General features: G+C 40.4%; 3 protein-coding genes across 3 annotated transcripts; all 3 read left to right on the plus strand.

Moving 5' to 3' along the window:
• Positions 1-1,759: 1,759 nt before the first annotated feature.
• On the plus strand, positions 1,760-6,279 carry LOC128483875 (G-protein coupled receptor 35-like). The gene is made up of 2 exons (XM_053460182.1): positions 1,760-1,858; positions 5,031-6,279. Exons 1-2 carry the CDS (start codon positions 1,813-1,815, stop codon positions 5,984-5,986), a joined length of 1,002 nt encoding a protein of 333 aa, XP_053316157.1. The 5' UTR covers positions 1,760-1,812; the 3' UTR covers positions 5,987-6,279.
• A 9,139-nt stretch (positions 6,280-15,418) lies between these two features.
• On the plus strand, positions 15,419-16,297 carry LOC128484115 (G-protein coupled receptor 35-like). The gene has a single exon (XM_053460434.1). It carries the CDS (start codon positions 15,419-15,421, stop codon positions 16,295-16,297), a length of 879 nt encoding a protein of 292 aa, XP_053316409.1.
• A 6,333-nt stretch (positions 16,298-22,630) lies between these two features.
• On the plus strand, positions 22,631-23,563 carry LOC128484116 (G-protein coupled receptor 55-like). Its single transcript, XM_053460435.1, has one exon. It carries the CDS (start codon positions 22,631-22,633, stop codon positions 23,561-23,563), a length of 933 nt encoding a protein of 310 aa, XP_053316410.1.
• Positions 23,564-26,420: the final 2,857 nt, after the last annotated feature.

Genomic DNA, 26,420 nt, shown 5'->3' on the forward strand with positions numbered 1-26,420 from the left:
ACTGGCTGCCAATCTGTGGTCCTAGACCTCCAATGTTGCGCAAGAGCTTTCTGGTGAGTTTCTGTGTATACCAGGTTTGTGACCGTGAGTATATAATTGTTTATGGAACAGGCAGGGCACCAGAGGAAGACTTTCAAAAAGCCAAGAATTGATAGGTAGTCATTGACCTTAGTAGTTAGGTGGAGAATATAGACCTGTGTGGTCCAAGTGCTTCTGTTAGTTTAGTAAGTCACCAGAATTAGTTTAGCACACATTTCAGCTGTATAGGGAACTCCAACATTGCAACAGGGGAAAAAACAAGAAGCTGCAATGTACAAAACACAGTATTTCTGGACTGGCTAGTGAAGCAATTTATGCATTGGAAGATTCATAAGAAGTTCACATTATTTTCAGAACTGTAATTAAAGATACTGCCCCTGATATCCTCTGGAACTCTGCTTTTGGTTTGTATTCCAATGTCAGTGATTAAATGGATAAAAACTGATCAAGCTTTTCTTACCTCTATTAGCCTCTCCTGTGTTGCAGATATTTCATTTTTTTTTGGTTTAAATTGTTCTGAATACCGCACTAAATAAATATATTTATACAAAATGAGCATGCCTTGTATACATACAACCTTATGGCACTAAAGTTATGTTTGGATGGACTCTGGTAGGATACAAGGGAGGCTTAGGGGTAGGTTTTTATATTGACTTATTTCTATATTTAATATAACACGCTCCATCTCACAAGGCAGGGATGGAGACAGGGAATTGGAAGGGGCCTGTGTCCCACCAAGGGCAATTTTTAAATGTTTTAACCCTCCTCACCACAATGGCACAGGTAGAGGCAAGGCTAAGATGTCCCTGAAAGGGTCATGTTTTGTACTTTAAACCCTACCATTCCACTTTGGACATGATGGGGTCTTTACCTCCCATGGGTTTTTATTATTATTTAAACTAACTTTCCCAATAGCAGAGAGTGGATGAGAGGGAGTATAAAGGGCGATATACCTCCAGGTTATATGTCCTATATTTTTTGCTTCCTAAACTGAAGGTGACGTGTTACCTGATACTATTAAGACAAAGAGATAATCAGGAAGACTTAAAAACAAACCCACATAAAGTTCATATCCTGTTTAAGCTAAAGAGACATACAAATTATAGTACCAAAGTAAGTTCCATATGTCCTTGCAATCTTCTTCCAGATAAGGACACAATCTATGTTGCACCCTAAAGACCAGCTTTCTTGCCCTTCTGATTATGTTTGTTGATATCCCATTTTGTGCTTAGTATACCCATGCAAATTCCATATTGTCATTTTCATTAAGTTTTTTTTATTGTAAATTATATTTATACATACAAAATTTAATAGCACTCTAATAGCATTGCAATATTTATTAGCTTGGTACAAATGCCACTGCTAAAAATGTATGTTTGGCAGCATCCCCCAACAGTAATGTTTGTATTTTTATATTTAATGTATGAACAGACAACATGTTTTCAGTAACAAAGGAATCATCACTGACCCCAGATGGATCTCTGCTATCCTGTATCTGACACAGCAGGAATGAAATGCCATCACTTCTATCGGTTATTCAAACAGCGCCACTTTACCAGTTCTTGCACCAAGCCCTTTCTCAGTGAATCTGTTAGCATTGAATCAGAGAAGCTGTATCATACTGACAGGAGGAAGGTTTGGAAGCTATTAAAAATGCAGTATTAATCATTGTGACCATTTTTTTTCAGAGTGTTATAATCCTAAGGGTTTCAACCAGTCACGCCACATTTTGGTTCATATCTCATTAGCAGGAAATTGCCCCTATCTAGTGGGATGGATGTGCCAACCCCACTGATGCATTTGTTAATTTCTTCAACTGGTAAGGCTTTTGTAAAATACACATTTGTTTGTTGTTTTTTCTTTTTTTTTCTTTTTAAAACTCTATTGATTGTATTATAACAAAGTGATAAGATAGGTTACAATCAAAAAGCAGAAAATAATGTGTAAGATGCGCAATATGAGGTGTGAAGTCAAATCATCTGAATTTTCTCACATAATCCATCCAGTCTGTCATGGTAAACCCCTGAGTCTGAGAACACATGGGGGTATGTTTAAGTTTGGGAGGGAGGAACTGATGGATTCCTGTGGAGACTCTTTACCTGCCTGCCCAGTCCTCCCTTATGTATAAGTCACCCTGTGCCCATTAGGGGGCACAGGAAACCCTGTCTGGTCTGCCCTAGCCAGACTCCTATGAACTAGCCGGCTATGGGGGCTCTACATGCACGGAAACACTTGATGAGCCTGACTGGGACCTAGCCGCTAGGAACCGCCATCAATTGGAACTGTGTCACTACGGACATCCGTCGCTCTTTACGATTTATACTGTGCTCATAGTGGGCATAGATGGTTACGAAGAGGGAGCTCGTTTGGGAAGATTGGTGTTTACCCAGTTGTGACTATGGAACTCTGGCCAGCTACCACGTGGACTATTCCCAGGGACGTTTCAGACACTGTCAGAGACGCATGATTCGGCCCTCCACAAAACACGTTTCCATTGCTCCAGAGTCCAGTGTGCTTTACATCACTCAATCCAACCCTTGGCATTGTACTTGGTGATGTGAGGCTTGCATGCTGCTGCTTTGTCATGGAATCCCATTCTATTAAGCTCTCACCGCACAATTTTTGTAACTTTTACGCACCATGCACCTCAGCACTCGTGACTTTACACGATCTTCCGCTTCATGGCTGCTGTTCCTAAACACTTCCACTTTCCAATAAGTTGACCGTGGAAAGTGGATAAAATTAACACGGATAAAATTTTACAAATTGACTTATTGCAAAGGTGGCATCCTATCACAGTATCACATGTGAATTCTGCATGGCTAGGTGCTTGATTTTATACACTGGCGGCAATGGGTCTGATTGAAACACCCAAATTCAATAATTAAGAGGTGTGCCCAATACATTTGTCCATATGATGTATTTAGAATGCAATGTCATAAAAGTTCCTGTTGTTGTAATGGCCTGGTGTCCCAATACTTTTGTTCATTTAGTATATGTTCTATACTATTCATCACAAAGCCGCTAATCTGTTTGTTAACTCTTATAGCATTAAGAAAAGGCTCCAGCAAAAGCAATGGGTATAGATCAACCCTGGCTAGTGCTGTTTTTGATATCAAAGGACTTAAAAGGAAGGTCGTTAACTTTTATTGCCATCATAGGCTTTTCGTATAAGTCCCTCTCTATGTGACAATGTTGTCCCTAAACCCATGGCTAACAACCCATTTTCAAGATGCTAACACATTGTTTACACTAGAAAAAATCCATTAAAACAACATTTCTTGCCCCAATCCAAAAGTTCAAAAATAAGTGCAGTATGTAAGGGAGCATGTAAGTAAAATTGCAATTTTTTTTTGGCAAAAGATTGATACTAAATGAAAGACTATACAAAAAAGTGGTATAAAGAAAAAGCCCTATCTGCCCTTGAGAAAACTATACATAAGTGGGGGGTTCCACTAATGATAGAAGCGCAGCTTCTCTTGATCTCCAGGCAAGGGAGGGCTGGCAGCCAAGGGCCTGGGGGGAAAGTCTAGTCAAGTGGCCTGTTGCGCCACCGAATCAGCTGAATCAGCCCACCATCCATGCCCATCTTTTCCTGATTTTCTAAAGCTTATTGATGTAACGTGGTGAGATTTGGAGTATATCATACATGGGACGCCTGATGCCACAATTTAGTGCCACAAATCCTTTTTAATAAAATATGCAGATTGAAACAACGTAAATAACACAGAACCTTCACTTTTCCTCTCACTGATTTCTGGGCCTAGAAAACTTTGTCCTCTGAAGTGAATACAAACAGGCTCTGCCACACCGACACCCAAACACACACACCAGGACAGGCTCTGCCACACCGACACACCAAACACACACCAGTACAGGCTCTGCCATATCGACACACCAAACACACACCAGGACAGGCTCTGCCACACTGACACCCCAACACACACCAGGACAGGCTCTGCCACACTGACACCCAAAGACCACCAGGACAGACTCTGCCAGACTGACACCCAAACACACACACCAGGACAGGCTCTGCCACACTGACACCCAAAGACCACCAGGACAGACTCTGCCACACTGACACCCAAACACACACACCAGGACAGGCTCTGCCACACCGACACCCAAACACACACACCAGGACGGGCTCTGCCACACCGACACCCGCATCAGTAGTGGTTAATCTACACAAAGCATAAAAAATGCTTTCCACACTGGTTTGTTTTTTGTGTGTTCCCTCCCTTGTGTATTGATGCCCCAGCCAGGCCCACCCCCTTTGGTTTTAATGTATTCTCCCCAAATCCTTGTGTATTGCTCCATGTGCATTTGTGCCCCCAGTCAGCCCCCTTTGTGCATTTATGCCCCAACACCCTTGTGTATTGATTTATGTGATGTCCCCAGCCAGCCCTCCTCCCTTGTGTATTGATGCCCTCTTTTGTACTGGTAAATGTACCCATGTGTATTGCCCCCAGCCACTCGCTCCCCTTTGTGTATTGATTTATGTGATGCCCCAGCCACCCCTTTTTGTATTTAATTGTTGTCCCAAGGCAGCCCCCCTATGAATATGGGTCCCCTTCCACCTATCACCCCAATATTTTTTTATTTATTTTTTAATAATTACTTTTTTGCTGCCTTCCCCACGCGGTGTGAGACGCATATAGCCTAGTTTACATACAGCTTGCAAATTTGTGAAATAAATATTCTTGCTAGCATTAATTTGTTTGTGTGGGGAGCGGTGCCACATACTGGATCTGCCCCGGGTGCCAAAAACTCTATGTACGCCCCTATGACATGGTTCCATATGAATTAGCTATCTATACTTTGTGCATAGAGATCCTAAATACTTTCATGTCAAAAGATTTTTATCTGTGATAAAGATAACAGTATTTGGGAATAGTTCTACATGATGAATATGTTGAAAAAATATACTGTAGGTGTGCAAGGTGATCAGAACATTGAGTCAGTAACATTTTCTACCTCCTTTATAGGAAATCACAGCAGGGTAACAAACTGCAGTGACATTCTGAAGACAAGAAACCAGAGTCTGAACACATTCTTAGTAGCCTTTCTTTCTGTGATTTTACTGCACGGGGTTATATTTAACTCCTTTGCCATTTGGGTCTTCTGCTTTAAGATGAAGAAATGGACTGAAACAAGAGTATTTATGATGAACCTCCTTATGAGCGACTGCTGTCTGCTACTCTTCATACCGTTCCGCATATATGCTGCGCAACACAAGTGGAATCTGGGACCAGTGTGTTGCAAAGTTGTTCTGCCAGCATATTTTATGAACACCTACATGAGCATTGCCATAATCACATTAATCTCAGTGGACAGATATATAGCCATAAAGTTTCCCTTGAAAGCAAGAAGTCTACGTTCCCCTAAGAAGGCAGCAACAGCATGTGGTATTGTTCTGATGCTGTTACTGGGATCGTATTTTTACCTTGACTTTCAATCTGATTTCATCTTCCGAGAGCCATCATTTTGCTTTGAAAAGGTTTTCCCAGATCCCTTGGGTCGAAGCCTATACTTCAGTATTTTAGGATTTTGGGTTCCACTAATTATACAGTCTTTCTGCACCGTAGAAATCATTAGGACTTTAAATAGGAAAGATCTAATCAATAACCATGAAAGTAAATCTGTCCAGAAAACAATTTACATAGTGTCTTGCAACCTTACAATTTTTCTGGTTTGCTTTCTTCCTGTAAATATAGGACATGTTGTAAGGTTTACGTTGGAGTCCTTAAAATTTAAATGCTCAGTGATAAAAAATATCAATCATTATGTTTATGGTGCCCAAGCAATTGGTGACCTGAACTGCTGTCTGGATGCTGTATGCTATTACTTTGTGGCTAAAGAATTCTGGGAGAAATCTATGATGATTCCAAAGTTTAAAAAGTTACAACACACATGGAATCGGACTCAGGACTCGAGCCTTTAGGAACAAAGCAGTTAAACTGTGAAATGTTACTTAATCCTCTGTTATGTTTTTGAAAGTCGGTATAAAATATGTATAGATTGATGAAATTTAAATCAAAATTAAATATCTGTGGCAGCCTAAATTGTTACAGTTAGCATAAACATCAGTAGTATAATTCACACCTCATCCTTGCAAATACCGTATTTTCTCGATTATAAGACGACCCTGATTATAAGACGACCCCCCAAAATCAAAATATTAATGTAGGAAAAAAACAAAAAGCCTGAATATAAGACTACCCTATAGGAAAAAAGTTTTACTAGTAAATATTAATTCATGTAAACTAATTTTCATATTTAATAAAAGCTATGATTGAGAAAAATATATTTTTTATTTCCTTTTATTTGCCAACCTGCCCCCCCAGTTATGCACATCTGCCCCCAGGCTTGCCACTCTGCCCCCAGAAATGCCTTATACCCCCCTATTTGCCACTCTGCCCCATGATGTGCCTTTTAACCCTCTATATGCCACTCTGCCTCCAGAAATGTCTTATACCCTCCTATATGCCACTGTGCCCCAAATATGCCTTTTAACCCCTTATATGCCCCTCTGCCCCATGATATGCCTTATACCCCTATATGCCCCTCTGGCATATAGGGGGTTAAAAGGCATATCATGGGGCAGAGGGGCATATAGGGGGTTAAAAGGCATATCAGAAATGTCTTATACCCTCCTATATGCCACTGTGCCCCATGATATGCCTTTTAACCCCCTATATGCCCCTCTGCCCCATGATATGCCTTATACCCCTATTTGCCACTCTGGCATATAGGGGGTTAAAAGGCATATCATGGGGCTGAGTGGCATATAGGGGGTTAAAATGCATTTCTGGAGATATATATATATATATATATATACTGCTAACAGCAATCACACTCCTATCAAGCCAAGGCAGCCAGTACATGCTGGAACCTGGGGATGTTAGAAGTGTGATTACAGCCTCCCTATGCCATCCTACCACCCCCAACCCCCTTACACATCCATGCTATCACACACACACACACACTCATTCACAAACATTTAAATACTCATTCATTCCATTAATCACACATACACACACACTCAAACCCCTCCACCTCCCCACCCCCTTACCTGAACTGCAGATCTCCCACTCGCAGACTTCTGCAGGGGCCCGGCTGTGCGAGCAACTTCTCTGGCCCCGCCCCCAGAGGAAGGAGGGGGGAGGTAGAGTTATGTGAGGACTGTGCTAGCTTCCTGTTCTCCTGCTGCTAATAGCAGAGACGCTGCTCGCGATCAAAGCCCGGTAAGCAGCACGGCCGAAGCAGAATGAGGTCTGATTAGAAGACGACCTCGATTATAAGACGAGGGGTATTTTTCAGAGCATTTGCTCTGGAAAAAAATCTCGTCTTATAATCGAGCAAATACGGTATGTATCAGACCTTTTCTATACAAAGACAGGCAATAAAAAGATCAAGAATGTAATGTGGGTTCAGCAAAAAAAGCCATCTGCAGGTCTCCATACTATAATGTGTTGTCCTATGTGCCATGTTTTCTTCTAAACATAGTTCATGGAAAGCAATAGTAACAGACCAGATGCATTGATGGATCCGGGTGGGGGGGGCGGGGGGATCCCAGACCCCATTTATGCCCCTAGTTTCAAGAAGTAGGTGGGGGTCACATAATGTTGCATAGTGTGACCCCACAGAAGTAGCCTGGCAGTGAATGCATGGAAGGCAAGCTGAACACAGGGTAAGTGAGTTGCATGTGTCCGTCTGGATTTGTGTGTCTGTCTGTGAATCATAGCATGTGTGTCTGGGTATGTTAGCATGCTTGGGTATATTTGTAATATACAGATCAAAAAGAGGTAAAAAAAGGCTGCGCTTAAAATAACAGATATAAGATAACTAATAATAGTTACAAAGCTGCTATGGTGAGAAGCTCTTAAAAGTGCATATAAAAACTCCCCCAACTAAATATGCAATAGTACAAATTTAAAACAATAAAAAAAGAGTATTTCTCTAACCAAGCACTTATAAAATATTAAATCTATAGATTATAAAGTAACCTTAAAATACTTAAATTCAAGCGTGCATAGGTCGGTCAGCGGTTTTCAATCGATGTCTCTCAAATGCAGATATCATATGAAATATAAAAGGCAAAGGGAGACATCATACTGCAAAAAAACATCACTGTATAAAATGAAAATGTTAAAGCCTATACACAGTCTGCTAACCATATTCAGAGCCAAATTAAAAATTTAGGCTCATAAGACACATATGGAAGCTCTTAAGGCGGTGTCCTAGCCCCTTTCTGAGAATAATCACTCAAGATGTTTTGTATTAATTTAAAAGTTTTTAAACAATTTATTGATACTTCAAGTAATTAAATTTTTTTTAAAATAATAAACACTTAAATAAGATAAATTGTGATATAAAGTGCTCAATACGTTCACTGGGACGCGTTTCGTCAGTCCATGACTTTCTCAGCCAGTGCAATCTGTATGTAGAAATCTGAAAAAATAAATTAACGTTAAAAAAATTAAATAAATAACATGGACTGAAGAGATATGGTACAGCATAACTCCCATCACTATACACTAAGCCAGACATTGATGTGGTAGGCCTCTGCCCCAAAATAGCCTGCCTGTGCCACCGCTGCCCCTAAAACAGCCTGCCTTTGCCACCGCTGCCACTCTTTGCGGACCGCCCCCCTTAGGTACACTACTGGGCGTACTCAGTAATTTCAAGAAAAAAGAAATACAATGAAAATATATTTATATTATAATATATTACCTGACATGAATTAGCTTTGGTAGAAGTTCTAGCTTTTCATTTCTGCTCAATCTCTCTGGATCTCTGTTCTTTTCCTGGAAAAATAAAAAGCAGTCATTACGGAATTTGCTCACTAACTGTTACCTGTGAATCGGACAATTTCTAGAAGGAGTGAAAAACGTGGATGGGCCCTGCTGCAGTGCATGCATTCATGTCTAAATTTACAATTGTTAGGCCGTTTTAATTGAGCTGTTTTATGGTTGGTATTAAATCTTGTAAATGAAAAGGGGCATTTTCAGGCTCACCCTCAAACCTACATCTTTCATACCCCATGACAAATTAAGATGGACGGACAGTTTCTTACAAAACATCTCATCCAATGCATACCATGCTGAGCCACCAAAGGCTTTGTAGGCATCCAGAACTGCGTCAATATATTGAATTTACTTTCTAGATTTTTCTGGATGTTTTCCACCATAAACATTAACAAAGATGCAAAAGGCTTGTATTGATAAGGCTTGTAATTTTTAGAAACCTGTCTCTTCCTTTATTCATTTTCTTTCTCATTTGTGTGTTTCACTGATGTAATAGTGAAAATATATCCACTACACCATATTTCCTCTTTTCACATATAGTGTGGTGGAATCCCTAATATCTATGCCTTAAATAGCTGTCTTTTGAACGTGATTCGCTGGACATGCGCTGAATTATTGCTTTTTGTGTTCTTATTGGCTGTTATTATTCTAGCAGCAAGCCGGGAACCTAAATGTGTATGCCTTTTTTATGCTTCTTGGGTTGTGTGCTCCCCTTTCTAAAAAAATATACCAGAGAAGAGCAGTTGATATAGATTAAGACTCTGCCCCCATAGAAAACTCTATTACTTTAGATGTCGAAATACTTCAATGGATAAGGTAATGGTTGAGTAATAGGAGGCAGAAGGTTGTAATTAATGGTGTTTATTCAGAGAACGGTCTTTTTACTAGTTGGGCACTTCAGGGATCAGTATTGGGACCAGTACTTTTCAATATTTGTATTAATGATATTACAGAAGGTCTTAATGGTAAGACCCTGATGCAGAGGATACAAAGGTCTGCAACAGGGTACTCATTCTGGGTGGAATAAGTCAAATGGCAAATGATTTAAGCTAAGTGCAGTACTCTTAAGAGTGTGGGCTGGATCATTGGTGAGTGACAAGTAGTGCAAGAGTTGTTACACTGGTCGTAATGAATATGTCAGTAGTCTCGGGGACCCCAGGCATCAAGATCGCTTAAGTTTGCAAGCTTTGTCAGTTATTTCACATGTCTGTATTACAATTTGCCTTTTATCACCATGCCCATGTGTCTGTATCTTTATTTTAATGTAATGTAACAGCCATAATGTATTGTATTCCTCATAGTTTGAGTGTGACTTCATGCAGGAGTGTGCACTTCAAAGTTGTATGCATTTTCCTAAAGTGATCAGCTGTTCAAACTTATTCCACAAGAGGGAAGCAGACCTTAGATATTAAATTATAAAACAAACAATTCATAGGACAATGTAAAATAGAAGTGTCTTGCATACATACATATATACAAACACATATACATATACCCCACCTACTGTCCCTGCTTACCTCTCACCACTCCTGCAGCTTACACAGTGTGCAATCAGCCCCGGTTTCAACATGGGGTAATGTGACATAACCTGACCCTGATGTGTTCCTGTCTCCCTGTGCCGGTTCAAAATAGTTTAGAAAGGGCCCTTCCTACCTGGATCGGGTGGAAGGGTGGAAGGGCCCTTTTTTAAACCATGTTGAGACAGGAAGAAGGGGTCGAACCAGACCCTCTAGAGGCATGGGCCCCATCGCAGCTGCAGTTACGCCAGTGGCCCCACAAAAGTCAAGTGATGTCAAATAAGCCAAGGTGAGTATTATAGAATAAATCAATATAAATAATTAATTTATAATTATTTCCATACCAGGTCAAATTAACATATTTATGTGTAGGTGTACCCCACTATCCATCTGAAACTTAGAGCAGACCCCTGAACTTCTCATGTACTTAAACTATTGGGGGAATCCATCCTAAGTCTATCTGCATTGTTGAGCCAAACTGTAGTATCCCTTGGCAGCTGAGGTATTGTAAAGTGTATAAAGAACAATGAACACTGTTATGATCAAGTCTACTGGCAAATTACTACTACAGCACAGGACAGTGAATACAATAAGTTTATTTAAGAATGCATTGGACATGCAATAATGATAGGTTATACTGAATGGAGGACAAAACGTTAAGAAAGGTTTGATGTCTTACTGGTAGAAAAAAGTGTTTGTGAAACTTGGTGATTACATAATTCTGTCTCGTCTAGCCAAGCTCTTGCTTCCTAATATAATTGCTATAAAGCTGTGCTTAGTGACTGCATGCTGAACGTTACGTATGATTCAATACAACGAGACAAATTAACAATTACAATGACACTAACAGAATATGAATCTAGTATACATTCAAATTGAGAACACAGTAACAAAAAATTATATTTACAGAAGGAATGAAGGCCCTGTCACACAAAAACAGTGTAAATGGTAATGGGCATAACTGGGAACCTGTGGGCTCTGGTTACCCAGCGGGAAGCGGTCAGGACTACCACCAGAACTGGGCGGTCCAGCTGATATGGGAAATACTCCCATTTAAAGGGCATGGAGTGGGGCATGTCAAGACCCCCTCTCCACGACTTGGAGGATTTGGGTGTTGACCCGGAAAAGGGGAGAGTTCCCAGGTATGGTAATGGTTGACATCCATGACATGTGTAAAATCAATATGGTAAAATATGTTTTATTATTAAAGATAATTTGTTAAGGTAAACTGACTACAATTAGGTAAATGTATCAAGGTCAATTAGCTTGCTAATTGATAAATGCTGGCTGGTTGTAGTCTCTGAGAGTACGGATATACAGTAGATGTACAGGCATAGCATCCCCTGCATGGTGGACACACCGCTTGCCACTCAGCAGGGGTCTAGCTAATGGTGAGTTCTGCTCTTAGCAACTTGTGCTATTGCAACCCAAATTAACCATACCTCAGACAGCTTAGAGCTGCCATTCCTGTGTCCCCCTGACATTTCTGATAATCTGGACCTGAAACTAGGGGGTGAAAAAGAGGTGGAAGACAAACACGTTTTTTGTAGATTCATCCAAAGATGTCTGAATGTGGCAAAGCCCTCCCTTTTATAGCGTCCCATGATTCCTGTTCGTATGTCCATAATTCCTCCTGCTGAATCCATACTGATGTAAACCATGGGCCCTTGTTCAGTGGCGGAACTAACGGGGTCGCAGGGGTCGCGACTGCGACCGGGCCCTGGAGTTCTGCCAGTCAGGGGGGACCCAAGGGGTGCCGAGCGGTTGCTGAAAACGACCGCTCGCCACCTCTTGGGCCCCCCTGACTGCCAGAAATCCAGGACTCCTCTGCTCCCCGCCGCTGCTGCTGCCGCTGCCGCCTGCCTCAGTGCTGCCCAGAGTGCAGTGTTGGGAGCGTGAGGCGTTGTCTCGGGTGCCGGCGCTTCACGCTGACCGCCGGCATATGACGTCATATGCCGGCACTCAGCAGTGAATCGCCGGCACCCGAGACAAACGCCTCACGTTCCCAACACAGGAGTTGACGGTAAGTGACCTACAAAGGGGGGTAGGGAGGGAGTGGGTAGATCGTGAGAAGGGGAGGGAGTGGGTAGATCGTGAGAAGTGGGGGTAGGGAGGGAGTGGGTAGATCGTGAGAAGTGGGGGGGTAGGGAGGGAGTGGGTAGATCGTGAGAAGGGGAGGGTAGGGAGGGAGTGGGTAGATCGTGAGAAGGGGGTAAGGAGGGAGTGGGTAGATCATGAGAAGGGTGGGTAGGGAGGGAGTGGGTAGATCGTGAGAAGGGGGGATAGGGAGGGAGTGGGTAGATTGTGAGAAGGGGGGTAGGGAGGGAGTGGGTAGATCGTGAGAAGGGGGGTAGGGAGGGAGTGGGTAGATCGTGAGAAGGGGGGTTAGGGAGGAAGTGGGTAGATCGTGAGAAGAGGGGGGTAGGGAGGGAGAGGGTAGATCATGAGAAGGGGGCGGTAGGGAGGGAGAGGGTAGATCGTGAGAAGGGGGTAGGGAGGAAGAGGGTAGATCGTGAGAAGGGGGGTATGGAGGGAGAGGGTAGATCGTGAGAAGGGAGGGTAGGGAGGGAGAGGGGAGATCGTGAGAAGTGGGGTAAGGGGGGGAGAGGGGAGTTAGTGAGAAAGGGATAGATGGGTTGGGGGGGCCCTTAACAGATTCTCGCACCGGGGCCCTGAGGTTTCTAGTTATGCCCCTGCCCTTGTTATGTTAAGTCCTGAATGACTAAGGCTGTTTCACCCTTTTTTTACACTTAAGAACTAAAGGGTGTTTAGCATTTCTGTTAACTTGTTTTCAATCATAATTTCCTCCTCTTTCATTAAGTTTAACCACACAAATGGTATATTTCTTAAGGACAAGTTGTTTCTTGCTCCTATTTCCTGCTTACTCTTGGCCCCTTTACACCTCCTGGCTGTTGTTACAGTTCTGGCCTACAATTTGTTGTTTGGACTGTATTTTTACATAGTCCCTGTGGCTACTCTGCCCGGAATGCTAACCTGTTGCTGACCTATGCTTGCTGTCTGACTAACAAACCATGTCAAGACCGCTACCTGCCACATATTCAGTTTGTTTTTGGCCTCTGTACCTTTCCAATAACTTCCCAACCACAGACGTGAGGCTCACAGGTCTGTAGTCTCCTGGCTCAGAATGTGATCCCTTTTTAAATATTGATACCACTTTGGCTTTATGCCAATCTCCTGGCACTATATCATCCTTGAAGACTGAAGACAATGGTCTGATTATTTTTCGAAGTATCCATGGATGTATACATCTGGTCTTGGGGATTTATGTATTTTAACTTTATTTTTAGCACTTTGTTCTGTGTCTGCCAATCACAAGATTACTGCAATGGGTTTGTAGCAATAATTTGCACACCTCCAGGCATTATTTCTTCATTGGTATACACAGACCCAAAAAACTTTTGTCTTCTCTTCATCTTAATGATAGTTTGAAGATATCCCGCTTATCTTCCATGTTGAAATACCCTAGGTTGACTGAAGGGGCACAGTTGTCTCTTTTTCCCCTACTCCCTGGGCTGTGAGCTGAGAAATTAATGAAACCTGGGTACGTTGCCCAACTCCCTGCTAAATGGGATATATATTTGAAAAATATATTATTTTAAAAACTGTATTGAAGACATGGACCACACATTGTGCCTCCCCTCACCCAAAAACATTACTCATTCTATGTTATGTTCCCATTTTGCTGAGGCATCCTGGGTCTTCAGAAATTGTGATGTGCTTGTTGAAAATGCAAAGCACAGGAAATTAAGAAACTTAAGAAATTAACTTCTCTATTTACCATTTACACTCATTTGCTGAAGGACGAACAAACGAAGAAGAGCTGTTCAAGGTAACAAATAACTGTATGAAATGTAAGTCTAACCTAGTACATAAATATTACATATACACAAGTGATTTTCTGTATGGAGAAAAAAGCTAATGTAATTATGTTTATACGAGTGTTTTACAGTCAAGTGAGTAGTCTTTCCTGACGTATAACACAGAACAAATTCCATGAAAAATGCAGACACATAGCATATATATACATGCTATGTTAAGATTGCAGTAAAACAAACAATCTTTTTTGGGGGGGGCAATAAGCATAACTTCATCATGGGAAATATAGACTGTTTAACTGACGATGAATACTGAAACTGTATTGACAGTATTGCTAAGGGACCGAAGTAGAAGAATTTATGTTATCAATATTATTTGTGTGAGTCAGAAGTTTGTGTTGTATAAAATGAGTCGTAAAAGGGGGCAGGGATGGAACTAACTGGATAGAAAAATGATTGATTACCAAAATTCAGGGGTTGACTCTTCTGTTATTGGGACAAGTAAGTAAGTAAGTAGTGTAACTAAATATTGTGTACTTGGTCCTATTGCTGTTAAAGGGACAGGTTATTGTCCCGTACAGAGTACTTTAATATGCAGTCACTGCCCTTCCCTGTGGTCTGAATTTTTTTGCCACTGGCAGCTTGAAGAAGACCCTGGATAGACCCCCACCTGGCGTTCCATGAGTCAGCACTGGAGCTGACTGAGGAGAGTATAACACATGCTCAGAGATATGTTATGTTGAACACATCTCGAGTACAGCAAATAGCTGGAGGCAGGGAACGGAAAAGTGCTTATGGGGACACCATGATAACTTAAATGGACCACACAGCTTTCATATACATTAAAGGAAATAACATGGCTGGAGTGTCCTTTAAATAGTTTTGTTGAAACGACTAGAATCATATTTTGGAGAGAAAAAAGGAGTCTGGACATTTCTTTCCTTTCAAGCCCTCACCCTTCCTCTGTTTTTCATAATGCCTTTTATTTGTAATAGAAACTTAAAAAAAGGAAAACATTCGAGAAGTTTCAAATGCATTAAAACTGATACCTAAGCGCTGCGTAAACTGTTGGCTCTATAAACAGAGAATAATAATAATAATAATAATAATACCTACTATCCATAAAAATAGTGTGTATACCTTTAAAAGATGTACAATAATTGTTATATTTTTCAATGTTTCCTTAGCAGACTATAACAACTCTACTGAAAAAATGGGCTGCTTCAACAAAACAGAAGTTTTGGATACATCTCTTCAGCTCCTCAACCTGGTGACTGCCATTCCTATATTCTTTTTTGGCATTCTTTGCAATGCTCTGGCCTTATGGGTTTTCTGCTGCAAAGTGAAGACCAGGACTGATACTACTGTGTACATGATTAACTTAATAATATCAGATATCATGGTCTTGTTGACTTTTCCCTTCAGGATGTATGCCTACATGCACTCGTGGGACCTAGGAAGTGAGACCTGCAAAGCACTTCTAACCTTGTACTACATAAATAGGTACATGAGTATATTTATCATCACTGCAATAGCTTTTGATCGCTACATTGCAATCAGACACCCTCTGAAATTTAAACATTGGAGGTCCCCATTGAAAGCAACCATTGTATGCTCTGTTTTGTGGTCGGTTTTAACTGCTATTGGAGTAATAACTGTTCTACAGAGCAAAGGCTACACATTGTCTACCTGCTTCCAGAAAGTTACCACTGAGCCACTTAACTTAGCACTTGTCTTTGTTGTAGTTGGTTTCGGTATTCCATTGATTCTACTCAGCTATTTCTCTGGACACGTTCTAATAATTCTCTGCAGTAAAGAAACCTCAGAAGTTTCGGAAAGGCGAACAATCAGAAAAGCCATGAACATAATAATCTCCAACTTAGTGGTGTTTGTGATCTGTTTCTTACCAATCCATGTGGGGTACACCATACGTTTTGTTACAGACTCTCTCAACTCTTCTTGCCTTATGCGAGAGCGGGTTAATGTTTACATCCATGTGGCGACTTTGTTAGCCAACTCAAATTGTGTACTGGACAGTGTGTGCTATTTCTTTGTGGCAAGTGAATTCTGGGAAAGCATGTTTGCAGAATGAAGTTTTTTACAATTAATTTTACAATTATTCAGAAACTGTGATGTAGTTGTTGAACAAAATTATTCAAAGTACAGAATGCGAGCAACAATCTTTTACTCATGTTTCAGAGAATCAGCTATCTCAGCACATATTTCTAGGAAGAAAACATTTATTGATAGACCCAAAATGACATAGGACTTGACAATGGGTCTCAATTTTAAGTGACAGTTTACATGGGGCCTTTTTATATCTAAAGCCAAAGAGACACAAAGTCATTATAAAAATAAAATGTAACATACTTGAGTTTGAAGGACTAGTTTGATGTAAATGTAATAAAGATCTAACAATTTGGCTAATTTCTTATGGCTAAAAGAAAACAAAATTAATATTCTAGCCTGGTATTATATGATATTCTAGATTTTTGGTATCAAATCAAAATGAAATACGGCCTAAAATATATATTGTAAACTGGCATTTTTATTAACATAATTTAGCATAGAAGTAACATTGTGTCAAATGCTGCAGCTCATATTTTATGTTTTTTATGTTTTTTCTAAAGCGCATAACATTTTGTTCGATGTCTCATATGTATTTGGGAAAACGTTTTTTTATGGTTTGGAATGTATCTGTTAAAATGTATCTAATGTATTTAATAGACTTGTGCACGGCAAGCAAAATCGATTTTGACTAAATTTTTGTTTTGTTATTCCGCATTCGTTTTCAGGCAATTAATTTTGTTTTGTACTGACTCCCTTTTCATTATAGAAATTTAAAATAAAAGCTTCCCCTGGAGTAAGAACGGTCAAAAAAGCAGCAGTAGTAGTAGGGTACTGGGCCTGAGCAGACAGACGCTGGCACATCATAGGGACATGCAGCCCTGTGAAGCAGGATGGATTTTCCCCAATATTATATGCTATAATAACTCATTTTGTCACCAATATTTATTTTTCAATGAATAATAATGTATGATATGATAAAAAGATAATAATAAATGAACATGTCTAAAACTACTCAGGAACAGGTTTTAATTAAAAAAACAACAGGAAGACAGTCACACTGTGCGCAAGTCTAGTAGAATGTCTGGTTTTGACACCAACATTTATTTATCAAAGAAGCAGAATAGATGATATGATAGAAAGGTACTAAAAATGCACTTGTCCACAAAAATGGGAATAATGTCTGCTGCACGCCCTGTAATACAATACAGCAGTCACTACGGCTTCTCCAATCCACCCTACAACAGCAGATTTTCTGCACTAAAATAAACTATTCATTAACTTGCAGTATGGTAGGTGAGTAATGAGCATCAATCTCAGCCTCTGCTAAGCTGTCACTGCCACAGTCCAACTCTCATCAATCTGCCCCTGCCGCTACTGACAAGTTAAAATGACATCAGCACACTTATATATCTAATGCTTGTCCCTTCCCCAACCCATTGGACCCATCAATCACAGCCATGACAATCAATGACAGCACTCCCCATTTTCTTGGCTAATTCTACCTATGAGTCATTGATATGTACCTTCCTATACACAGTCCCTCCCACTAAACCTCATCAAGTAGCGTCAAAACGGCTTGAAATGGCTCTAAAATGGCTTGTAATAGCATCTACACCTGGCAACGAATGGACGAATCCTAACAAATTTTCTGAACTTTTGCACTTTGTTTTCATTAGTTTTGTCAGAGATTGCCCTCGTTTTCGTTAACTCGTATGAATGCATGAAACATGCGATTTTCATTTTGTTATTTTGTTTTCGCACAAAACCAAATGCACAAGTCTAGTATTTAATATTCTGTGCACCCTATTGAATCATATTCTATCGTCTAAAGTGGTATTCTTTAAAATACTATAAGTGTATATTCATATATATATATTAATATTTATATTTATTATTAATATTTTAGTGTTTATACACTGGCTTTTGTCTTTTGACAATGCCACCGCTAAATTACAACAAATGTTAATTTTGCAATAGTTGATGAGGAAAAACCTAAGTAGAGGGTTATTTAAAAAAAGGAAGAAAAACATCTATTCGTGCAAATGTAGCTATTTTGGCACGGTAGGGACTGGCAAGCCCACTTCTCCAGAAAGGGATGTGGTTACAATATGATGGCCAGAATGTATGTCAGCAGAAGGGAGATGTTATTATGCCACTAGAACATGACTTCTTATCAGTGACAGGTTACCCAGTACTGCAGCTGCTCCAGGTAATGTATTTGCACTGATACCAGAGGGGATTTTTCCATATATTAATGTCGCAGGATCAGAAATGAATATATGAATGAGAAAACGGCGTTAACAAACAGGATAGGCAAGCAAGTTAAATAATTGAAGGTTATTTTGTTTTAATCTAGTAAACTTGAGAGCAGAGTCTTCTTTATCTATATCTTCTATATTTCTAGTAGGTGGGGTATGGGGAGTTTGGGCATTTATTTTTACATTTTAGTCATTATTACAATGTATTTGTTACTTATTAAACTTTTTTGACTGTCAATCCCTTTGGACCCTTGATAGACTTCTTAATTGTATTAAATCTATTGACTATTTTGTGCAATGTTGTTTTAAATGCAATTTAAAACTGCAGTTAGCTCTATTGCGCTGCATTGCTGGCCATACTGGTAATCAAGTGCGCTCAGTGCAATCTAATAAAGAAAAAAAACAACAACACAGGACCTAAATGTAACAATGTATTCCAGGTATAGCATTTTTTGTAAAGATATCTTCAAAATAAAACAGAAAACAGGATAAAAAAAAATATGCAATACAATCCACTGAAAGCTACCCCTCCCCCGATAATGGTCACAAAGGAGAGAATAGTGCAGGCTTCTCCAGGTATATAACCGGGACCTCCAAGTATATGGTAACCATCCCACTCAATACAGAAAAGAAGTACCAATTAATAGCAATAAAATCATCCATTCTTCAATAAGGAAAATGGTATCTTACATATAAATTCGAAGTTTTTATTAGATTGCACTGAGCGCACTTTATCACTGTTTTGGCTTTTCCATCTATTATTTGGTGTATGTGGAAAGGGAAACCACATTGACTACTGGTGTTGTGGATAGGCGCTGGGAGAGTCACTGTTGGTGATATTGTGTACTGTGCATAATCAGCCTGTAGAAGTGGGGCCAGAAGAGGATCCAGCAAGGTCTGGAAAACTATTTTACTTTAACCATTGTTTGTGGCGGTGTCAGCAATGGCTTTGCTGTCGGATAGTTTTTGTATGAGATATGCAGGCACTTTTAGTGCTGTAGAAAAAACACCATAGAACAAATTTCCACATCATGTATAAAATAAAACAGTTACACAAATGGAGTAATGCCCCTTAGGTGTCGCGCACAAGTGATAATGAAGTAGATAATAGAATGGGTATTCTATGGGTAGGTAAATAAAGATACAAACATATTTAACCCCTTAATGACAAAGCCCGTACATGTACGGGCTCAAAATGCATTGTTTTCAATGTGTTTAGGGACCACCCATTGTCTTTAAGGGGTTAAAAATGAAAAATTAATCCAAACGTTGCAAATAGCTCATACAGAGCAGAGGCAATAATAAAGCAGTCATTTGTAGTGTTAGCAATCATTATCTATACATCTACCGCATAATATTTACCCTTATATTGCATGGTACATTACCAAGTAATGGTTTGCACAGCCAGACCACTTACTCTCCTTTTTACACAGTTTCTAGCATGTTTGATGTGAAAATCTGCTCCTTGTTCATCGACCACAAAGAATAGCGTGAGGCTCATCTACGCCTACAGAGAACCTGGCTTATTATCAGTCTGAAGAATGAGACATTCTAAAACAAATCAGAGATGTGAAACTCTCAGTGAAATCAAATAAACATGAAAAAAAATAAACACAATCAATAAATAGTGGCAGTATCTCTTTTTCAATTTACACACGTGTGTCTGAACACGCTCTGCGTTCACAGAGCCTGCGCTGGAGCTGACTGGATGTAAGTATATCACGTTCACCGCTGAAGTACATATGATGGATTCTAGAGAATAGAAGTTATGGCCCTGACTTTATGTCAGACTTAAGGGAAGTAAAACAGATATACACCTATATGATTAGTAATCATGTAGTGATTTTAAAATATTTGTTTATGTTTAATGCAGGTACTTTTTACCACACTGGTATCTTTGATGGCTGCCTGAAGGGCCTCCATTTTTTGTTTTATACACAAATATTCCTCCAAAATTCCAAACAACTTCTAATTATACACAGACAAGACCAGACTTCAAGAGGCCCTGCTAATGTAAGGCCAGTGGGCGCTAAATGAGGTATGTTATGTTTTTATACTTCCGTATTTCCAGCCAGAAGACTTGATCTTCTGCTGGAGGGACAATATCAGTAAGTATGAGGCACGATTGGCTACCATCTCTCCATACATTTGCAGGTATGCCAGATGGGCAGTCCAGGCCTGTATACAGTGGCTTATTCACTAAATGATGAGTTGGAACGTTCAGTTCTTTTGAGACTACATATTGCTCCTCACTAACTGAAGCATATACTTGGCTCATGTGTTGGATTTTTATAATTCACAATTAAAGTTGTGATGGCAAAGTTGTTAATTTGGATAGATTCATCTCTGTTTACTTGCAAGTCAAAGTTCAGTGAATGAGCTCCACAGAGTTTGTTATCCTTAGATAACACACATCTATACCATTAACATGATACACAAGACTGGACAAAAGTATTGGGACATCTGACCATTACACCAACAGGAGCGTTTAATGACATTGCATTCTAAATACAGAGACACTAATATGAAGTTGAACCCCCCCCCCCTTTGCAGCTATAACATCTTCCACTCTTCAGGGAAGGCTTTCCATAAGATTTTCAAGTGTTTCTGTGGGAATTGTCATCCAGTAGAGCATGCGTGAGGTGAGACACTGATGTTGAATGTGGTTGAGGTCAGGGCTCTGTGCAGGCCAGTCATGTTCTTCCACACCAAACTCATCCAACCATGTCTTTATGGACCTTGCTTTGTGCATGGGGACATAGTCATGCTGCAATAGAAAGGTTCTTCCTGAAACTGTTCCCACAAAGTTGGAAGCATAGCATTGTTTAACCCCTTAATGACAATGGGCGGTCCCAAAACCCATTGAAAACAATGCATTTTATGTACGTGCTTTGTCATTAAGGGGTTAAAATGCCTTGTTATGACCCCTTCAGCATACCAATACATTTTGGACAATGCTATGCTTCCAACTTTTAATAATATTAATAATAATAATATTAATCATAGCAAAAATACTATTTTTCTTATTAATTTTGTAACTCTGTTTCTACTCTTTCCATCTCAAAGACTTCTATGACTGGCGTGACCTGACCTTGGGTGCTCAGTCAGAAGCCCTGACGGGAGTGCCGGATTGTAGCACAGGTTGTCTATGCGCATCACGCAGACGTGCAACGGCTGCCCCATTAGACACCAAGGAGTCTTGAGCACGTGGGGTAAGTTTTGGGGGGGCAGAGTGGCATATATAAGCTCTGCGTAAATTGTTGGCGCTATATAAACAAAAGATAATAATAATAATATAGGGGGTATTAGGCATATCTGGCTGACAAAGTGGCATATAGGGAATATAAGGCATTTCTGGGGGCAGAGTGACATATAGGGGCTATAAGGCATATCTGGGGGGGGGGAGTGGCAAGCCTGGTGGCAGATGTGCATAGCTGTGGGCAGATGTGCAAATGAAAGAAAATAAAAACCAAAACTGCGTTTTTATTAACTATGAAAAAACAGTTTACATGTGAATTAATATTTAGTAGTAAAACGTTTCCTATAGGGTAGTCTTATATTCAGACTTTTTCTTTTTTTCCTAAATTAATATTCAAATTTTGGGGGTGGTCTTATAATCAGGGTCATCTTATAATTGAGCAAATAAAGTAAGTTGGTGCCCAAAGTATAATTGTATACTCCAAATGAGTCCCAAGTAATAATTTGTGTACAGACACAATCACATTTTAGCTCTTCAACTGATACCCCTTTTAATAGATTGCAGTCATTTGTCAGCCTTACCAGCTGTTACTTGACACTGCATATGGTTAAGACTTCCTTATGTATCATGGAAGGCAAAACCAGTGAGCTTCTTCCAAGAAGTGCTAACATGATCATGCTTAATACAGAGTTAATATTGGTTTATATTTTAAAATTACCATATTTTGGACATGTTGATTGCATGGTTAAATATGTGCAGTTTATGCACCTCGATCAGTCATATTTATTAATGAGCCATAAGGCCTCGAGACAAGAGTACACTATTAACAGCTAACTGCACAGCCACGACCTCTCATGTATTTTTATTGAATTTGTTCTGTTCTTTTTTTGACAGAAAAATGATCGGGAATCACAGCCACTGTTCTTTTTCTGATGTTAATGCTATAGTGAATAAACTGCAGCTGGTAATTTACATCCCTACTTTCATAACTGGCTCTATCCTCAACGTAGTAGCCTTGTGGGTGTTTTGCTTTTCCATGAAAAGACGTACAGAAGTCTCAATCTACTTGATGAATTTGGCCATTCTCGATTTACTCCTCCTCCTGTCTTTGCCATTCAAGATGTACTTCTCACAACAGAATACCACCGGCTACCGAAGCCTGTGCAGTTTTGTGGAGTCCCTGTATTTCACTAACATGTATGGTAGTATATACACCATTGCATTAATCAGTTTGGACAGGTATATTGCAATTAAACATCCATTCTGGTCAAAGCTTTTTCGTTCACCTAAAAAGACTGCGACTATTTGCATTTTTATCTGGCTTTTTGTGTGGAGCGTAAGTGCATGTGTTTTTACATTTGATTTTGGCAAAGAGAAAGTTCGTTGTTTTCATAACATGTCAGACCACGTGTGGAGCTCCGCTAACATCATCTCTGTTGAGGTGTTTGGATTTCTAATACCCCTGATGGTCATGTTGTTTTGCTCTATCCAAACCATAAGGGCTCTGCTGATTCACAAACCATATTCAATTCAATTTGAGGAATTAAGGATTATTATTATACGTATTGTGGTCTCAAATCTTGTTGTATTCTTGCTTTCTTTTTTACCCCCTCATGTAGGTATATTTCTACAATTCCTGGTGAGACAGAATGTCATCTCAGAATGTTCCAGCAAAAAGAACATAAGCCTTTTGGTTCAGTTGACTCTTTGTCTGACAAATGTTAACTGCTGTCTTGATGCCATCTGCTATTATTTTTCAGTCAAAGAATTTAGGAGCAAATATTTAAGGAATCATTCCATAGGTCACATGGTAGAATTACCAAACATATGATATTCACACTTTTTTTTTTTAGATGTTAAAACATATTGTCTACAATTAGTGTGTAATATATGCTTATGCGCCACAGATTGTGCTCTGAAAAGCTCGTCAAACATGGAAACAAATATTTGAGCATAAATGTAAATACTAATTTTTTACTTTATTTATATGTAATCATCTGATTTATACCATACTTGAAAATAAAAATACTTATTTTTGTATTATCATCATGGTTTTGAGGTTACATATGTTTGAAGCTACTTTTAGATAATAAAGTATGTATTATGTTTTTGTTATTTTTGAAACAGTAAAAAAGTCTACATAATTATATTTTTCAAAATGTATTATAGTGTATTTATTATTCTAGATGTAACAATTTATACCACAGAGGGTTTCAATAAAGTTAGAAATTGGGACTGTTCTTTTTTTTATTTTGTTTAGGCTCCACTTTAATTATTTTTATAATTGGGGGCGTGGCTTGGATGGCGGCTGAGTAAGACGTGTGGTGCGGGAGCTCCTCCAACTCCTAAGCTATATTCAACCGTTTTCGGCAGTTACCGGGATATTATCCACGAAGCTACTTCTACCCACTGCGGGCATTATGTCGGCGAGCAAGACCAAGTCATCGGCGGGCTCTGTTCTGGCTTTTTTTGAGCTGAAACCCAGACGTCGGGCCTCTTCCCGCGCTTTACCTACCATCCGCGACGACGCGGAAGATTCGGACGCTTCACAAGGCCCAGACGCTGGCCCCTTACCTCACTCACCTTCGCCTCCTCCAAGTGATCCAGGCGACGGCGTTTTAACCGTCACCGCCATGAAACGGCTTCTGGACGAGATGCGCTGCAATTTTAAATCGGACATGGCGGACGCTTTATCTAAACTCCACGTGGATCTCCAAGAGCTTGGCGCTCGCACGTCCCACTTAGAGGACAAAATGGAAGAATTTTCTTCGGCACATAACACAGTGGCTGATGCGTGCACCTCTTTACGAGACGAGATTGACACGCTTAAACATAAATTGGGCGACCTGGAAGACCGTTCCAGACGTAATAATCTCCGCATTAGAGGCATCACCGAGGACATCACCACGGACAAGCTACGCACTTACACCACCACTCTTATCCAAACTATCCTGAACCTCCCGTCTTGTGAAGACGTCCGCATTGACAGAATACACAGGCTACCTCGCCCGAAAATGGTGAAGGGGTCTCCACCTAGAGATGTGATACTACGCATTCACTTCTATGATTTAAAGGAACAACTCATGTTGAAGGTGCGTCCCAAACAAGATTTACCGGCTCAATACTCACACCTGCAATTTTTTCAAGACCTGTCACAGCATACACTACATCAACGAAGGGCCTTCTCCTCCGTCACCTCCACTCTCCGGGCACACAAGATTCCCTACCGCTGGGGCTTTCCCACGCGCATCAATATTTCCAAGGATGGAGTGGCTATCTCCATTGCTTCACCATTGGAGGGCCTGCAGCTTCTTTCGGACTGGGGACTTGCCATACCATCGCAGGATTCGTCATCACCGCGCACCGCCAGGACCCGCTCACCTGCTCCTGCATCCTCTCCGAACCACTGTGGGATACAGTCCCCACCAAGTCGCCTGCTCCACTTACCTGATCTCTCCGCCGCCGGTATCCTTTTTCTGGTGACTGCCTAACTATTCGCATCACACGCCATTCATACACGGTTGACTTTCTTTTTTTTCTTTTTCACACCATGACGTTCATTGACATTTTTGATTTTTATTTTTTCACAATATTGATATAACTTCGTCTTGGCTCTTTGGAGTTGGGGGTTCTCCGTCGCCGTTCCAGGAGTTTCCCTTCCCCTCTAGGTGGGTACCATGTTACGGTACACCTGGACGGGGTTCCCTCCCCCTTGCGGCGCCCATACACGTCCTGGGCTGCCAACTGCTTTTCGGCTACACAGCGTTTTTTCTTTTTTATGTTCTCACATTATGTTTTCAGTTTTTATTGTTCCTGTCCTGATGGCGGTAACTTTTTGTTTTAAATTCGCTCTACATCACACATTTATAATTCGGTTGTTATACTCTGGAGTGTCGTCTCTGCATTCTGCACATGTTGCGGTCTATACACACCATTTTCTTTTTTACAATTGTGTTTCTGGCATGTGGTCCTTACTTTTTTGTTTGTTTTGTTTTGGGCATTGGACGCGGCTCTCCCATGTTTTATTGCCTTCTCTGGGGGTCTCCACCGTCTTCCACTGTACACTACACGACTTCATTTTAAGACTCCACTTTTTTTGCTCATCCTTTTATCCTCCCCTTAATGTCCTCTCTTAAGTTATTATCCATAAATGCTAATGGCCTCAACACCCCTCACAAGAGGAGGATGTTATTCTCCGAAGCAAAAACGGCCCACGCCCAAATTTTATGTGTGCAAGAAACCCATTTAAAACGCACAAAGCCTGCTCACATATACTCTAAAGATTTTCCATGGCAATATCACTCCATGGCCTCATCTTGTAGGGCTGGGGTCTCAATTCTTGTCTCCCGACATGTATATTTTCAACTACTGGACCAGATGGTGGACCCCCAGGGACGGTTTTTATTCCTCAACTGCATCATCAACACAGTCACTTACACATTGGTTGCTTTCTATACACCTAATACCTCTCAATTACTTTTTTTTCAGAAGTTACTCCGCAAAGTCACTTCCTTTAAGAAGGGTTCCCTTATTTAATGTGGCGATCTCAACGCCGTATTTGACCCCCAGTTGGATGCCTCGACTCCCCCGTCAGGCACTTGGTAAACGTATACGTTCCCTGGCTGCGGCTCTTACCTCCACCTTGCATTCCTATCAGTTATATGATGTGTGGCGTTTGTTTCACCCTT

This window comes from Spea bombifrons, chromosome 3 (assembly GCF_027358695.1).
Source record: "Spea bombifrons isolate aSpeBom1 chromosome 3, aSpeBom1.2.pri, whole genome shotgun sequence".
In the NCBI taxonomy this organism is placed as follows: domain Eukaryota; kingdom Metazoa; phylum Chordata; class Amphibia; order Anura; family Pelobatidae; genus Spea; species Spea bombifrons.

Coding starts and splice junctions, on each gene's coding strand:
- LOC128484115 (XM_053460434.1), top strand. CDS start 15,419: ATGGGCTGCTTCAACAAAACAGAAGTTTTGGATACATCTCTTCAGCTC.
- LOC128484116 (XM_053460435.1), top strand. CDS start 22,631: ATGATCGGGAATCACAGCCACTGTTCTTTTTCTGATGTTAATGCTATA.
- LOC128483875 (XM_053460182.1), top strand. CDS start 1,813: ATGGATGTGCCAACCCCACTGATGCATTTGTTAATTTCTTCAACTG. Junction 1,859..5,030: donor TTTGTTAATTTCTTCAACTG/GTAAGGCTTTTG, acceptor CCTCCTTTATAG/GAAATCACAGCAGGGTAACA.